At 39.5% G+C, this 18,247-nt stretch overlaps 1 protein-coding gene across 2 annotated transcripts in view; it reads left to right on the forward strand.

The window, feature by feature from the left end:
- RAB6A (RAB6A, member RAS oncogene family) overlaps positions 1-18,247 on the forward strand; it is a 95,414-nt gene that overhangs the window by 40,424 nt on the left and 36,743 nt on the right. Inside the window, exons 3-5 of one of the 2 annotated variants that reach the window (XM_039470863.2) lie at positions 8,032-8,085; positions 10,434-10,539; positions 12,959-13,070. In XM_039470863.2, the coding sequence (XP_039326797.1) occupies positions 8,032-8,085; positions 10,434-10,539; positions 12,959-13,070 (272 nt within the window). Of the gene's footprint in view, positions 1-8,031; positions 8,086-10,433; positions 10,540-10,605; positions 10,712-12,958; positions 13,071-18,247 lie in introns of both variants that reach the window. The other variant, XM_039470862.2, reaches the window with a different exon arrangement.

Below are 18,247 nucleotides of genomic sequence, written 5' to 3' on the forward strand. Positions count from 1 at the left end.
GCTGGGCATGGTGGCACATGCCTGTAATCCCAGCTACTCAGGAGGCTGAGGCAGGAGAATTGCCTGAACCCAGGAGGCGGAGGTTGCGGTGAGCCGATATCATGCCATTGCACTCCAGCCTGGGTAACAAGAGCAAAACTCCGTCTCAAAAAAAAAAAAAAAAAAAAAAATTGCTCTTAATCTACTTATCCATTTTATACATATTATAATGTAGTTAGCATAAAAACTTGATTTCATTTCTTATCATTCTATAGATTAAAGAAAAAACTTGTTTTCAATTGCTTTGTCTTAGTAATATAGCAAATGTTAATCTGATCAAAGGAATGGTTAATTTCCATAGAATTATTAACTGTCACTCATTAACCGGTGCTATCTCGATTATTATCAAATCATTTTTATTTTTCAGAAAGGTTTTAGGGTAAACTTAAAATCTGAATCCTCTTAGTATATATTTTTTTATATTTGAAGTGTTTCTTTCAGAAATATGGCTTCTGAATTGAATCTTCTGAAAAACAAATACATGGGCATTTCTTTCTAGGAAAACTATTTAATGAGCCTTAGAATTGGAAGTATCTTTATTTACATGTTAGTTCTACCATTTGGTAGTTGGGTGGGTTTAGACTAATTATTAAATTTTTCAGAATCTGTATTTTCACATTTGTAAAGTGAGAACCATGTATGGATGATTACTCTATTCTTTTTAGGGGAAAAAAACTGTTCTTTTTCTTTTAAGAGATGGGAGTATTGCTTTGTCACCCAGGCTGGAGTGCAGTGGCATGATCATAGCTCATTGCCACCTTGAATTCTTGGGCTAACGGGATCCTCCTGCCTCTGTTTCCCAAGTAGCTGAGACTACAGATATATGCCACCACTCCCAGCTAATTAAAAAAAAATTTTTTTCTACAGATGGTTTTGTTGTCTTGCCTAGGTCTTGAAGCTCAAGAGATCCTCCTGCCTCAGCATCCCAAAGTGCTGGGATTACAGGGATGAGCCCCCACACCTGACCAAAAGCTCTGTTCTTTTGTGATTATTGTCATTTACCATTGAGAACAATATTGTGTTCTTTCTTTCTTTGCATACTTTAGCACTTGTTTTCATGGTACTCTTCTTCATTATAATCTGTCAGCATTTTAACCAACTGTAATGTTCACACAGACCATCTTCTAACCTTCTGTACTTTTTATTTCCATAATCTCAACCTTCTCCAAAAATCATGTATTCTCTTCTCAGACCTTGATCTTCTGTCCTTCCAATTTTTTTATTCAGGTACTTTTACTATAATAGTTTCTCCTCCAGTGGTTCACATTAAAACCTTCAACCCATTGTTTTCTCCATGTTATTTTCATTTAATTTTTAATTTTTTCATTTTTTAAAAAATAACTTGTTTTTAATTTTTTTTTTTAAAGACAGGCTTTCACTATGTCACTTAGGCTGGAGTGCAGTGGTGAGATCTTGGCTCACTGCAGTCTCTGACTCCTAGGCTCAAGCAATCCTCCCACCTCAGCTTCCTGAGTAGCTGGGACTACAGGTGTGCACAACCATGCCCAGTTTGTTTTTTTTGAGATGGAGTCTTGCTCTTTCAGCCAGGCTGGAGTACAGCGGCTCATTCTCGGCTCACTGCAACCTCCGCCTCCTGGGTTCAGGTGAATCTCTTGCCTCAGCCTCCCAAGTAGCTGGAACTACAGGTGTGCACCACCACGCTTTGCTAATTTTTTTGTTTTGTTTTTTGAGATGGAGTCTTGCTTTGTCGCCCAGGCTGGAGTACAGTGGCGCGATCTCGGCTCACTGCAACTTCCCACTCGAGGGTTCAAGCGATTCTCCTGTCTCAGCCTCTTGAGTAGCTGGGATAACAGGCATGTGCCACCATACCTGGCTAATTTTTGTATTTTTAGTAGAGACAGGGTTTCACCATGTTGGTCAGGCTGGTCTTAAACTTCTGACCTTGTGATCTGCCTCCCAAAGTCCTGGGATTACAGGCGTGAGCCATCATGCCTGGCCATTTTTGTATTTTTAGTAGAAACAGGATTTTGCTATGTTGCCCAGAATTATGGCAAACTCCTGAGCTGAAGCAGTCTGCCTGCCTCGGCCTCCCAAAGTTCTGGGATTATAGGCATGAGCCACCGTGCCCTTCCATGTTATTTTTAAACATCCAGTCCTATGTCTTCTGTCTTACCGTTCTCCTTTTTTAGCTTAGACTCCATGGGAAATTCTTTAACTTTCTAGCCTCTTTATATGATTTGGCTATGTCCCCACTCAAATCTCATCTTGAATTGTAGCTCCCATAATTCCCATGAGTTGTGGGAGAGACCCAGTGGAAGATAATTGAGTCATTGGGGGTGGTTTCCTATATACTGTTCTCATGGTAATGAATAAGTCTCACGAGATCTGATGGTTTTATAAAAAGGGAAACCCTTTTTGCTTGGCTCTCATTCTCTCTTGCTGCCGCCATGTAAGAAGTGCCTTTAGCCTTGCACTGTGATTGTGAGGCTTCCCCAGCCACGTGGAACTGTAAGTCCATTAAACCTCCTTTTCTATATAAATTGCCCAGTCTTGGGTATGTCTTTTATTAGTGTAAAACAGACTAATACACTTCTCTTTGGTTCAATCACCTATCTCTGGCAAAATCTGTGTTATGAACCTAGTCATCTCATTTCTCCTCATTGGTTCTAGAATATATTAATGTCGCTAGTGTCAACTGGTTTATGAGTTTACCAAGCACTCTTCAGAGTAACTATTTCATACTTACTCTGTACTCCTCAAACCTGAACTTTACCACTTTATAACTCTTCTTTGACCCTTACTTTGAAGACCTTGCTTCTTAGAGAAATGGAAGGTGTAAGGCAAGAATGCCCTTATTTATTTTTCTTACCACATTAGCTGTGTACATGAAACAGTATTTGTACCAATCCTCTTTCATTCCAGTATACTGTAGTAAATGCCCTCTTCCTATCAAAAGCCAGTCTCTGTGCTAAATCTTATCTTCTCTGGCATTTATCATTCTCAACACCTTAATTATTCTTTATTTCCTGGAGTTTTTGTTATATACCAGACACTACTCTGTACCCTGGGTATACAGCATACTGCAGTGAACAAAATAAACCAAGCTTACTGTCATCGAACTTCTAGCGGGGAGAGGTTGGATAATTAACAGTCATAATTTATTAATCTAGTCAAAAGTGCTATAAAGAAATATATTTAGGAAAACATGTTCTTGGCATGATAATGATTGTGGCCTTTATAGTACTACCTAGCTGCATAATTTGTAAGTCACAATTTGCCATTTTTAGAGGAGGAAGAGAGTACTGTTCTTTTTTTTTTAATTTATTTTTTATTTTTAAATTACATTTTAGGTTTTGGGGTACATGTGAAGAACATGCAAGATTGTTGCATAGGTACACACATGGGAGAGTGCTGTTCTTATATATTGGAAAATTTACTATTAGCTTTGTGAAGTTGCCTGTGTATATCAATAAATGTACTTTGATATATTCTCAAGTGAATGTTTTTGTCATGAAGAGAAAATGAAGTATTCAATGGGATATCTTTCTTTGCTTTTGAAATCACCTTTTGAATTGCTGTTGTTTTACATGCTTTACATAGCTGTTCTTTTTTTTTTTTTTTTGAGACGGAGTTTCGCTCTTGTTACCCAGGCTGGAGTGCAATGGTGCAATCTCAGCTCACCGCAACCTCCGCCTCCTGGGTTCAGGCAATTCTCCTGCCTCAGCCTCCTGAGTAGCTGGGATTACAGGCATGCACCACCATGCCCAGTTGATTTTTTTTGTATTTTTAGTAGAGACGGGGTTTCACCATGTTGACCAGGATGATCTCGATCTCTTGACCTTGTGATCCACCCGCCTCGGCCTCCCAAAGTGCTGGGAATAGCTGTTCTTTTTTGTTTTTGTTTTTTGAGATGGCATCTCGCTCTGTTGCCCAGGCTGGGGTGCAGTAGTGCGATCTCGGCTCACATCAACCTCTACCTCATGGGTTCAAGCCATTCCCTGCCTTGGGCTCCCAAGTAGCTGGGACTACAGGCACGTGCCACCATGCCTGGCTAATTTTTTTGTATTTTTAGTGGAGATGGGGTTTCACCGTGTTAGCCAGGATGGCCTCGATCTTCTGATCTCATGAACCACCTGCCTTGGCCTCCCAAAGTGCTGGGATTACAGCCATGAGCCACCGTGCCTGGCCTACATAGCTGTTCTTGAGTGTGAACTTTCTGCAGCCTATATGCAGTGATCCCATATTAAGTCAAAGTGAATGAGAAATGCATAAGCACTTATATGGAATTTGAGAAACAGTTCAGTTTTTTCTTTGAAAACCTATTTGTTAGAAATATTTACTGCACAGGAATTGACATACATAACGTTTTTGGTATTACATTTATCTAAAAAACAAATCTTTCGTATTGAAATGCAAGGTACTGGTTTAGAGTATATAGATACGTGGGTAGGGGTGGTAAGAGTCATTTTCTTAGCCTTTATTGAGTATTCCTATCTAAAAATATTGACAATACTGTAATATTTTCTGTTGTCCTTTTCCTGTTTTTTTTTTTTCTCTCTTATACTACTCTCTAACATACTATTTTACTTAATTAGCTTACTGTTTGTCTGTCTTAGCAGACTGTAACCTCTGCAAGGACATAGATTCTTGTCTGCTTTTTATTCTTTACCAGAATTCTCAGCTCCTAATGATGGTTTCTAGCAGGCAATCAATAAATACTTCTTTTGGCCAGGCGCAGTGGCTTATGGCTGTAATCCTAGCACTTTGGTAGGAAGGTAAGGGCAGATCACTTGAGGTCAGGAGTTCAAGATCAGCCTGGCCAACATACAGTGAAAATCCATCTTTACTAAAAAATACAAAAATTAGCTGGGCATGGTGGCACACCCCTGTAGTCCCAGCTACTTGGGAAGCTGAGGCAAGAGAATTGCTTGAACCCAGGAGGCAGAGGTTGCAGTGAGTCAAGATAGCCTCATTAAAATGGTGGTGAATGCCTGTAATGCCACCTACTTGAGATGCTAAGGCAGGAGAATTGCTTGAACCCAGGAGGCATAAGTTACAGTGAACCAAGATCATGCCACTGCACTCCAGCCTGGGCGACAGAGCTAGACTCTTGTCTCTAAATAAATAAATAACGAATAAATAACTAAATGAGGCAATGTGTATAAATTGGCACTTAGTAGATACGTAATTTACTGTTCCTTTCTTTTCTTTTCTTTTTTTTTTTTTCTTTTGAGACAGAGTCTCTCGTCGCCCAGGCTGGAGTGCAGTGGCACCATCTCCACTTACTGCAACCTCTGCTTCTTGGATTCAAGCAATTCTCCTGTCTTAGCCTTCCAAGTAGCTGGGACTACAGGCACCTGCCACCACAGCCAGCTAATTTTTGTATTTTTTAGTAGAGACAGGGTTTCACCTTATTGGTAAGGCTGATCTCGAACTCCTGACCTCAGGTGATCTCTCTCCTTCGGCCTCCCAAAGTGCCGGCATTACAGGCATGAGCCACTGAGACTGGCCTTATTCTTGAATATATGTGAAAACGTGTAAAGACTTACCAACATTGCATTGGTTTGTCATATAAAGATACTATATTTAGGCAGGGTGCAGTGGCTCATGCCTATAATCCCAGCACTTTGGAAGGCCAATAGGGGAAGTTCTCTTGAGCCTAGGAGTTTCAGACCAGCCTAGACAACACAGCAAAACCTTGTCTCTACCAAAAAAAACACAAAAATTATTGGGGTGTGGTGGCATGCACTTGTAGTCCCAGCTACTCTAGAGCATCACTTGAGCCAGAAGGTTGAGGCTGCAGTGAGCCAAAATCACACCCCTGTATGCTAGCCTGGACAACAGAATGTGAGACCCTGTCTCCAAAAAAAAGATAATATAAATGTTACTTAAATTTTATTTACAGGCTGGGCGTGGTGGCTCATGCCTGTAATTCCAGCACTTTGGGAGGCCAAGGTGGGCAGATTGCCTGAGGTCAGGAGTTCAAGACCAGTCTGGCTAACATGGTGAAACCCCATCTCTACTAAATATACTAAAAAATTAGCTGGATGTGGTGGCATACATCTGCAATCCTAGCTACTCAGGAGGCTGAGGCAGGGGAGTTACTTGAACCAGAGAGGTGGAGGTTGCAGTGAGCCAAGATTGTGCCACTGCACTCTAGCCTGGTTGACAGAGGAAGACTCCAAAAAAAAAAAAAAAAAAATTATTTGCAGAAGTATCAGAAAAGAATAAAATACTTAGGAACAAATTTTTTGTTTTTTTTATTTTTTTTAAAGATGGGGTTTCACCATGATGGCCAAGCTGGTCTTGAACTCCTGACCTCAGGTGATCCACCCACTTCGGCCTCCCAAAGTGCTAGGATTACAGGCGTGAGCCACCACGCCCGGCCTACTTAGGAACAAATTTAACAAACAGCATAAGACTACAAAACACCGTTGGAAGAAATTAAAGAAGACACATGTATTAGTTCGTTCTAATACTGCTAATAAAGGCATACCCGAGACTGGGTCATTTATAAAATAAAAACTCACAATTCCACATGACTGGGGAGGCCTCAGGAAACTTACAATTATGGCAGAAGGGGAAGCAAGTATGTCCTTCATCACATGGTGACAGCAAGGAGAAGCACAGAGTGTAGAGAGGGGAATGCCCCTTGTAAAACCATCAGATCTTGTGAGAATTCAACTATCACACACACACAGTTCTATTTTTCTGCTAACAGAAATAAAATTCCCAATTGAATGGACCACTTTTCCGATCTAATTTTTGCTTGTTATTAAGAATTTAAAATTCTTAATAACTCATATTTTAAATGCACAGTCTCAACTAGTTTCTGTGTTAAGGAGTAGGGCACAGAGGTAGTTAGGGGAAAAATATGTATGTACACACACATACATATATACATAGCATATTTGCACACAAACATTTATGAGATGATTAAACTTCTAAAATAGAGTCCATATCAACTTCCTCTTTCTTGAATCATTTTTCTTCCGTTCTTTTTATCTCCCCTAATTAATTTTGAATTCTTTTTTTCCCTTCTTTTTTCTAGTCTGCCTTCTTTCTCTTCTCTTACTATTTCACCATTTTCTCTTCATAGGGAAAACAGCAGCTAGGTATAGAACTTTACATGTGTTTTCACCACAGAAGGAAGCTATCTTTGTGTGGTAGAGAGGAAAACTTATTTTCCTTACCTAGTGACTTTTATTTTATATTGGAAAAATCATGTCTTTTATGGAAAGTTACAATGTTTGTGAGTCTCTGGCTGTCTGGCATCAGGACAGTTAACAAACCACTATGTAGGAGGTCAGGCAGAATAGTTGTTTATATCAGCAATATTTTATAAAACTGCTGTTGGGGCAAATATGCGCCATTCTGAGTGGGGAGCAATAAGATATTCAAACTAGAGTTCAAATACAAATATTTAAACTGAAGTTGTCATTATCTTATTATTTGTAAAATGAGAAAAATAGGGATGAGAAAAACTACCTGGCAGGAATGTATAAAGATTAGAGATGATCATGTAAAAGGCTTAAAACAGCTGGGCGCGATGGCTCATGCCAGCACTTTGGGAGGCTGAGGCGGGTGGAACACCTAAGGTTGGGTGTCCAAGACCAGCCTGACCAACATGGAGAAACCTCATCTCTACTAAAAATACAAAAAATTAGCTGGGTGTGGTGTTGCATGCCTGTAATCCCAGCTACTTGGTAAGAGAATCGCTTGACCCTAGGAGGTGGTGGTTGCTGTGAGCCAAGATCGAGCCACTGCACTCCAGCCTTGGCAACAAAAACAAAACTCCATCTCAAAAAAAAACAAAAATAAAACAAAAGGCTTAAAACATAATCTCCAACATGAAGCAAGTGCTGAATACATGGAAACCATTATCACTTCAAATTTTGTTTGTCCTTAATTGGCTATGTTGTATTGGTTTGCTCATTATTTCTTCCACAATCATGGATCCCATTTGAATCTTAAACTACTGGTCACCATTAAACTATTATTATTTGTTAACTTCTTCGTTTTGTTTTACAGGCAACAATTGGCATCGACTTTTTATCAAAAACAATGTACTTGGAGGATCGAACAGTGAGTAATATTTTCAGTGTGCAATTTTTTGCAACATTCCAGGTTAGGAAACTGTGATCAGAGTTATAATCAATGATTGTCACCATGAGAAATGCTTAGCAAATTTACCAAAGATAGTTACAGTTGTTGAGAAAAACTCTTATTAGAGTAGTACTTGGCAGTCATCTTGATTTGGAAAAATGAAAACAAAGAGCTTTAATTTTTATGAATAAATTAAAGTTGCTAAAGACCTAAATGCCACTCTTAAGGCATTCAAAAATATTTCAATTTGTGAACTTCAAGATTTTTTTTGTCAGAGTAGGATGTGTATCAAAGTGACTGACTACAAAGAGATAATGTGGGCCGGGTGTGGTGGCTCACACCTGTAATCTCAGCACTTTGGGAAGCCAAGGTGGGTGGATCACCTGAGGTCGGGAGTTTGACACCAGCCTGGCCAACATGACGAAACCCCATCTTTGCTAAAAATTAAAAAATATTAACCAGGCGTGGCTGTGGGCACCTGTAATCCCAGCTACTAGGGAGGCTGAGGCAGGAGAATCGATTAAATCTTGGGAGCGGGAGGTTGCAGTGAGCTAAGATCACACCACTGCACTGCAGCCTGGGCAACAAAAGCGAATCAATCTCTCTCTCTCTCTCTCTCTCTCTCTGCCCTCCACCCTCTCTCTCCGCCCCCCGTCTCTGTCTCTGTCTCTCTCTCTCTCTCACACACACACACACACACACACACACACACACATATACACACGTAATGTGTAAATGTGTAAATTACTTGCTGGATTTTTGTCTTCCATCCTTTGGAATGTTCTCTTTAAATACAATGCAAAACCTGTATTCTAGCCACTACACCTTGAAGAGATTCTTGTCACCTAAATCTGTGAATATCTTAAATGCAGTATTTTGAGACCCGTAACCAAAAACATTTTATTTTCAGTGTTATTTCTTAGATTTGTTTTTTTCCAGAATGTTCTCTTTTATGTTTTGATGTATAGCATGTCACTTCTTCAAATTTGAAAGTAGCCGAGTGCGGTGGCTCACACCTGTAATCCCAGCACTTTGGGAGGCCAAGGCAGGAGGATCACCTGAGGTCAGGAGTTCAAGACAAGCCTGGCCAACATGACGAAACCCCGTCTCTGCTAAAAGTACAAAAATTAGTCAGGTGTGGTGGCGGGTGCCTGTAATCCCAGCTACTTGGGAGGCTGAGGCAGGAGAATCGATTGAACCCCAGAGCAGGAGGTTGCAGTGAGCCAAGATCACGCCACTGCACTCCAGCCTGGGCGACAAGAGTGAGACTCTGTCTCAAAAAAAAAATTTTTTTTTGAAAGCTTGGAAACAACTTTATCATGATGCAAGAACTTGATGCTTATTTTCAGGCTTTTCTTCCTGTTAAATTGATATGAGATAGTAAAGAAATTTTTATGTAGGGCTGCAAAAAGATATTCCTCCTTTTTGTTACGTTACACAGACACACACACACACTCTTCTCTCTCTCTCTCTCTCTCTCTCTCTCTCTCTCTCTCTCTCTCTCTCTCTTTCAGGCTTTTCTTCCTGTAATGTAGATATGCGATAGTAGGTAAAGAAATGTTTATGTAGGGCTGCAAAAAGGTACTCTTCCTTTTTGTTACATTTTACACACACATACACACAGAGGAGAAATGTATGGGAGAATTACTTAATATAAATATGAGATAGTAGGTAAAGAAATGTTTATGTAGGTCTGCAAAAAGATATTCCTCCTTTTTGTTACAGTACACACACACACACACACTCTCTCTCTCTCTCTCTCTCTCTCTCTCTCTCTCTCTCTCAAGGTATGGGAGAAATACATGCACAGTAAAGACCCAATTTCAAAGTGTTCTAGAGGAAGGTGACACAGTTTAGCTTGAGAGCTTTCAGAGAAGCATTAAGTCCTTTACTCTGATAGCTTGGGCTACTCATTGACATTTACCTTAGTTGGTTTTTGTTTTTGTTTTTGTTTTTTTCTCTGTATTTAAGCATCAACAGTCTACTTTTCACCACCTGGGAAGACATAGGGATTCAAATCGGTTTTAAGTAGGGAAAAAAGGAAGCCGTATTTCTGTTTCTGTGAAATCTTTCCCAGTGACATTTTCCAGTCATTTACTTTCAGAGTACCCAACTTTTTAATATTTCTCCCTTTTGAAAAAGGAGTTTTGTGTTATTTTCATTCCTCACTCCCTGCAACCTCTTTCTTGCATGAATCTTCTTCTACTTCCTTCCCGCCCTCTCCCTTAAAAAAACAAACAAAAAAAAAAACCACATTGTTTCTTTTTTCTTTTTAGTATTAGTTTTTTTTTTGTTTTTTTTTTTATTTATTTTTTCCCATCTCACAGATCAGGCTTCAGCTGTGGGATACTGCGGGTCAGGAACGATTCCGTAGCCTCATTCCCAGTTACATCCGTGACTCTGCTGCAGCTGTAGTAGTTTACGATATCACAAGTAGGTATATTGCAATGGGTTGACCTTTCATATTTTTCTTGCTTGTTTGACTGATTTTGTTGTTAGGTACGATTGCAATTATGGGACACAGCAGGTCAAGAGCGGTTCAGGAGCTTGATTCCTAGCTACATTCGTGACTCCACTGTGGCAGTTGTTGTTTATGATATCACAAGTGAGTGGGGGGAATTATGCATTTCTAATCTTCTTTCAACCTTTAGTTTAGCTGCATGCGTGTTCTTGTCTTGTGCTTGTTTTCCTTACTGGCATGTAAAAGTAAGTTTTATCATAGTAAATCACAGACCAGCCAGGTCAGAAATACTTGCTTTGGTGTTTGTACCAACGTGCTTTATATCTAACTGTGCCAGGTTTTTTGCCCCAGAAATTCTCTTTGGGGTCCAATTACTAATTCTCTTCAAGGGTTTCTCAGTATCCTGTTATTCCTACACCATACCATAATTATAGTTGGAAGACTGTCTCCTTTTCATTTAATTTGATCTCAGATTTCTCTAAAATAAAATAATCTGCATTTAAGTCTCTTGCCAAGTTTTCCAAACCTCCAAGGTTTCTTTTGAGGCTATTACAAACAAGCTTCTACTAGCCAGCTTTTCTCTGCTTTCCCCTTCCAGCCATTCTCTCTGTAGAGGAAGACAGAGAAAACATAATACATAGTTTTTTATTAATCTTTTTTATTTGAATCATATTTTGGTTTTGTGACTGACTTTATTGCTAACAAATTACACTTTTATTTCCCTCCAAGAAAAAAATTTTAAATGAGAGGTGAAACGACTAGTAACCTTTTTCTTTTTTTCTGAAGATTGAATAATGCCTGTGGCCTTTTAAGTGACTATAAATTTTCCATGAAGAAAATGCTTTGTGATTGAAATTGCCTTTGTAAATTGGTTTATGACATATATTAGGCAATATTAAACATTATTCCATATAGTGGTTTATAATTTATAGGAAAACCAGGGTCTCGAGCTCCTGGGCTTAAGTGATCCTCCTGCCTCAGCCTTAAAGTGCTAGGATTAGCCTGGGCACAGTGGCCCATGCCTGTAATCGCCTCACTTTGGGAGGCCAACCACGGCAGATCACCTGAGGTTGGGAGTTCGAGACCAGCCTGACCAACATGATGAAGCCCTGTCTCTACTAAAAATATAAAATTAGCCAGATGTGGTGGCACATGCCTGTAATCCCAGCTACTTGGGAGGCTGAAGCAGGAAAATTGCCTGAACGCAGGAGGTGGAGGTTGCAGTGAGCCGAGATGGTGCCATTGCACTCTAGCCTAGGCAACAAGAGTGAAACTCAGTCTCAAAAACAACAACAGCAACAAAGTGCTAGGATTACAGGCATGAGCCACTGTGCCCAGTCCTTTTTAAGTTTTTTAAAAGGGGATTTCTTTTTAAATTTTTAAAAAATTTACCACACTACACAGATGTGGTATCTTGGGCTAAAAAGAAAATCTTACATAGACAAAGGATCTATTCATTTGGACTAATAATACTGTTACTGTGCATTTTTTGATATCTCCTCAATCTGGAGTCATATCTAATAAAGAAAAATTGTGCTGGCAAAATGAGAAGATTGCATTCAAGGACTTTTTTTGAGATAGATGCATATGCAGTCTTTTTTCCTTTGTACTTTTACTTTGGGTTGCTGTTTGTTTTAAAAAAAGAAGTATGTTCATATTGTGCATTGACAAGTTTTGTAGCTTTAAAATGTTTGTGCTTACTTTAACCAAAGCAAGTGAAACCTGGTATATTTTTTTTATAATTCCACAAATGTGATTAAAATAGTAGTAGTATATTGTTTTCTTTAGCTACTGTAGTAAGTGTTGAAGTACTCTACTTAGAATCCAAGCCTAGAAAAAATAAATTTTGTTGCAAATGTTTCTGGTGCGTTAAACAAATAAACTTTAGGTTAAAGTGATCACAAACTGAGGAAACAGTGCAAACAGTGGTGTTGAAAGCTATTGAAAGGCTTTAAAATTTTTCTGGATGTGTTGGGACTTACTGGCTGACATACTTTTGAAAATGCTTTCTTTGTCGTGTTTGATATGTGTAAGTGATCAAAAAAGCATTGTGGCAATGTGACACCATATTATCTGCCATAGCTGTCCTTATATTTCAAGAAGTTTTTTTTTTCCCCCCAGTTAAATACTACATTGTGCTCATTTGGTCATGTTCAAAAAAAATTTTTAACTACTCTTAAAAGGAACCTTGAAGATTTTATTCTTGTAATTTGTTTAAATTGCTGACAGTTGTAATCAGATAAAATGGAGTTATGTTGCAGGCACATTAAAAGTGGAGTACTAATGTGCCAGACCCCTTCCAAGTTTGAGGGCTTTTTTAGAGGAGGTGCCCACCACCTGGGGAGGCATTTTTCTACAACACTAATCTCTCTGTCTACCCTCCTATGCCAGATGTTAACTCATTCCAGCAAACTACAAAATGGATTGATGATGTCAGAACAGAAAGAGGAAGTGATGTTATCATCATGCTAGTAGGAAATAAAACAGATCTTGCTGACAAGAGGTACGGAGTTATTTTATGTTTCTGTAATGTTTGATTTCTGTGTTACGCAGCCTTTTATTTTTGTTCAATGAGAACTTACTTCAGAGGAGACATGCTTAATCCTTAAGTTTATGTCCTCCCCTGCTTTTCTTTAGCATGGGAACCTGAAATGCAAATGTAAACATTAAACACCCAGTGCTTAAGGGAAAATGAATTTTATTTTGTTTAAGCCCATGTGTGAATAACTCTTGTGCAAGATTGTTTAGACATGAAGCCAGTAAATATTTTGCATTTTTTTAGATCTCATAAGCATGAATAATATTTTGTTAAAGAGCAAACCCTTTGGAAAAGAAACTTTATCTTTAAAAATTATTCATAATGATTAGATGCAGACTCTTAGTAGTCTTCTTAAAAACATTCATTAGAATTCAGTGGTGTGGGATTTTGTTTTTTGGGTGTTTGTTTTTTTTAATTGTGTGGTTGAGCCAGACTCTGTAGTTGCACTGAATAGCTTGATTGTGATACCTTAGTCAAATGAGCAAAGCGATATTCAAGTCACAGGATGCAAAATATATTAACATTCACTGTAGAACCCTTGGCTTGAATATTTGCTTTCAGCATTCTTAAGAGATTTACTGCATATTCTTTATGCTTTAAATAGTTTTGACCATACTACTTAATAGTGAGAGCTTTTACTATTTATTATTTGTTTACTCATGAGATGGATATTGAAATTTAGGTAATGAACTTGTGATATTAATTCAAATGTTGCAATGAAAGCCAGTATTAAAAGACTTGTGGAGATTTCAAGCCCATTTATGCCTATGGCACTTCAATTAGAATTGGTAGTACAGGCCAGGTGTGGTGGCTCATGCGCATAATCCCAGCACTTTGGGAGGCTGAGGTGGGCGGATCACCTGAGGTCAGAAGTTCGAGACCAGCTTGGCCAACAAGGCAAAAACCCATCTCTACTAAAAATGTAAAAATTAGCCAGAAGTGATGGCACGCGCCTGCAATCCCAGTTACTCGGGAAGCTGAGAAAGGAGAATTGCTTTAACCCGGGGGGCAGAGGTTGCATTGAGCCAAGATTGTGCCACTGCATTCCAGCCTGGGTGACACAGTGAGATTCCATCTCCAAAAAAAAAAAAAAAAGAATTGGTAGTACAGTTGCAAAAAAAGTCTTTCTTAATTTAAAAGTAAATTAAAAGTGATTTCATCTTAGGTACCTTCCTTTTTTTTTTTCTGGAGATGGAGTCTTACTCTGTCATTCAGGCTGGAGTGCAGTGGTGTGATCTGAGCTCATTGCAACCTCCACACACACACACACCCCCGCCCCAGGTTCAAGCGATTGTCCTGCTTCAGCCTCCTGAGTTGTTGGGATTACAGCTGCCACCACGCCTGGCTAATTTTTGTATTTTTAGTAGAGATGGGGTTTCCCCGTCTTGGCCAGGCTGGTCCTGAACTCCTGATCTTGTGATCCACCTGCCTTAGTCTTCCAGAGTGCTGAGATTACAGGTGTGAGCCACCATGCCTGGCCATACCGTCATTTTTAAATAGAAAAATTGTATATCTGAATTGTTTCCCTCTATAGCCAGAGTCATCTGAGGAGGATGGTTATAAGATTAGTTTTTTTTATTGCTTAATATTTCAGTTGAGTACACAAATGATAGGAACTTATCAAAATTATATATATATATATATTTTGTTTGTTTCTGAGACAGAGTTTCACTCTTCTTGCTCAGGCTGGAGTGCAATGGCACAGTCTTGGCTCACTGCAACCTCTGTCTCCCAGGTTCAAGTGATTTCTCCTGCCTTGGCCCCCCAAGTAGCTGGGATTACAAGAGCCCAGCACCACACCTGTCTAATTTTTATGTTTTTTGGTAATGATGGGTTCCCTTCACCATGTTGGCCAGGCTGGTCTTGAACTCCTGACCTCAGGTGATCCACCCACCTCGGCTTCCCAAAGTGTTGAGATTACAGGGGTGAGCCACCATGCCCAACCCCCAAATTATATTTATAATAGTTTTTCTTTAGGGTAACATTTGTCAGCTGCTTTGAAATTACCATCTTCGTAATCTTTGCCAGACTCTGATCTCTCAACTGCTCACATTTAAGAGAAACAGAGCTTCTGCATTCCACTGAAATGACTTTCAAATGGGTAAAAGACTTAATTTTTCTTATCATGTTTATATTTTGACCTTTTGTAAGCATGACATGAAATCCCGAGGCCGTAAAGGGAAAGATTGATAAGTTTGAATATACATAAAGTGCATATTCACCTATTAGATCGACTATGATTCAGAAGATTTAAATGCTCAGTAATGTTAAAAGTTTGAATTAGTAAGAACTCTCATGCTCTGAAAATGTATATACAATTTTTGGGGGAAACAGTTGGATTATATTAAAATTTAAAACAACGTTATTGACCCAATATCTCACAGATGGTCCCACAGAAATGTGAAAAGGTGACCGTACTGTTTTGCAACATTATTTGTAATACTAAAAAATAAAAATCAATCTAGATGTCCAACAGTAATAGATTGGAGATATAAATAGTATAAAATGCTATTTATACCATTTATATATACTATTTAGTATTTAAATATTAATATTTAGTATTTGAATATTTAGATAGCATACTATTTATATACTATTTATATATTTAAATAGTATTTTATACTATTTATATCTTTGTAGCCATTAAAAAGAATGAGAGAAATTTATTGATGTTTTAACATATTGTCCCCAAACTTTTTACATGGGGCCAGTTCACTGTCCCTCAGACCGTTGGAGGGCCGCCATATACTGTGCTTCTCTCACTGACCACCAATGAAAGAGGTGCCCCTTCCTGAAGTGCGGCGGGCGGGGGGCCGGATAAATGGCCTCAGGGGGCCGCATGCGGCCCGCGGGATGTAGTTTGGGGACGCTTGATGTAACACATGAAGGTTAGAAGAGCATTTGTATCAGTGTGTATAACACAATATCTTTTCTATTTAAAGAAAGATGGTAGGCCAGGCAAGGTGGCTCATGCCTGTAATCCCAGCACTTTGGGAGGTCAAGGTGGGCAGATCACTTGAGGTCAGGAGTTTGGGACCAGCCTGGCTAACATGGTAAAACACCATCTCTACTAAAAATACAAAAATTAGCTGGGCATGGTGGCATGCACTTGTAATCCCAGTTACTCGGGAGGCTATGGCAGGAGAATCGCTTGAACCTGGGAGGCGGAGGTTGCAGTGAGCTGAGATTGTGCCGAGATCACATTACCACACTCCAGCCTGGGTGACAGTACAACTCGGTCTCAGAAAATAAAAAAAGATGGTAGTGATATATTTGTTTGCTCTATTAGAAAAAATCTGAATAAGAATACATGAAACTTAACTGTGGTTCTTTTGGGGAAGGAAGTGGGATTGTGGATGATTTTATTGATTCATCTTTGAAAAATTGTTTACTTTTGTAGTCAGAAGAATATATTTCAATCAAAACAAAAAATTCAAAGTTAAATATCTTTATTAACTTTCTTTGAGAGTGAATAAAAGACTTAAGTTTTAGGAGTTTTGGTACTACCCTTAGATACTATGATTTAGTGAGCCTGGAGTAGGGCCCAGGAATCTCTATTTTGAAGAATCTTCCTAGGTGTATCTGACATAGTCAAACCACAATTGGGACCATTGCTGTAGCTAACCTCCAACTATTTTATTAGGACCACCTTAGTGAATATGATCAGGAGTCTAAAACCAGTAAGGATTTCTGTCCTGAATCCTCCATGTATAGGTTTTATAGACCAGTGAGCACTCATTCAAGAAATATTTATTGGTGTCACTTATGTTCCAGATGCTTCTGCACTAGCATATAGTAGTGAACACAAAAGACAAATCTTCAAGGAACTTTTATCACAGAGAGCAATCCAGGCAATAAATAAGTCAATAAAATATGTAATATGTTAGATAGTGATAGATGCTAACAGGGAAAAATGAAGCAGGGAAAGGGGACATGAAATGCTAAGGAAGGATTTGAAATTTTAGTTAGGTTGGCAATGGAAGACCTCAATGAGAAGGTGACTGGTGACTTTATGAAGAGGGGGAGGTTAACTGTGTAACTATCTTGAGGGGGAAAGGTTGTAGGCAAAGGGCTCAGAAAATGAAAAAAATCTCTGAGTCGGTGTATTAGGGTTCTCAAGAGGGAAAGGCCTAGTAGGATATACGTATATACAAAAGAGAATTTTTTTTTTTTTTTTGGACGGAGTTTCGCTCTTGTTACCCAGGCTGGAGTGCAATGGTGCCATCTCGGCTCACTGCAACCTCCGCCTCCTGGGTTCAGGCAATTCTCCTGCCTCAGCCTCCTGAGTAGCTGGGATTACAGGCACGTGCCATCATGCCCAGCTAATTTTTTTTTGTATTTTTAGTAGAGATGGGGTTTCACCATGTTGACCAGGATGGTGTCGATCTCTTGACCTCGTGATCCACCTGTCTCAGCCTCCCAAAGTGTTGGGATTACAGGCTTGAGCCACCGCGCCCGGCCCAAAAGAGAATTTTTTAAGGACTCACACAAATACAGGGTAAAGTACCACAATAGGCCATCTGCAAGCTGAGGGACAAGGAAGCCAGTTCGAGTCCCCAGACCTCAAAAGTAGGGAAGCTGACAGTGCAGCCTTCATTCTGTGGCCGAAGGCCCAAGAGCCCCTGGCAAACAACTGATGTAAGTCTAAGAGTCCAAAAGCTGAAGAACTTAGAGTCTAATGTTCTAGGGCAGGAAGCATCCAGCACAGGAGAAAGATGAAGTCTGGAAGACTCAGCCAGTCTAGTCCTTCCACTTCTGCCTGCTTTATTCTAGCTGCTCTGGCAGCTGATTAGATTGTACCCATCCAGATTGAAGGTGAGTCTGCCTCTCCCAGTCCATTGACTCAAATGTTGATCTCCTTTGGCACCACCTTCACAGACACACCCAGGAATAATACTTTGCATCCTCTAATCCAATCAAGTTGACACTCAACATTAGCCATCACAGTCAGTAATACACTTAGCTAATTCAAGGAGCAGCAAAGATACCTATATAACTGGATAAAGGATGATGGGGCCGGGCGCAGTAACTCACGCCTGTAATCCCAGCACTTTGGGAGGCTGAGGTGGGCAGATCATGAGGTCAGGAGTTTGTGACTAGCCTGACCAACATGGTGAAACCTCGTCTCTACTAAAAATGCA

This window comes from Saimiri boliviensis, chromosome 6 (genome assembly GCF_048565385.1).
Source record: "Saimiri boliviensis isolate mSaiBol1 chromosome 6, mSaiBol1.pri, whole genome shotgun sequence".
Classification (NCBI taxonomy): Eukaryota; Metazoa; Chordata; class Mammalia; order Primates; family Cebidae; genus Saimiri; species Saimiri boliviensis.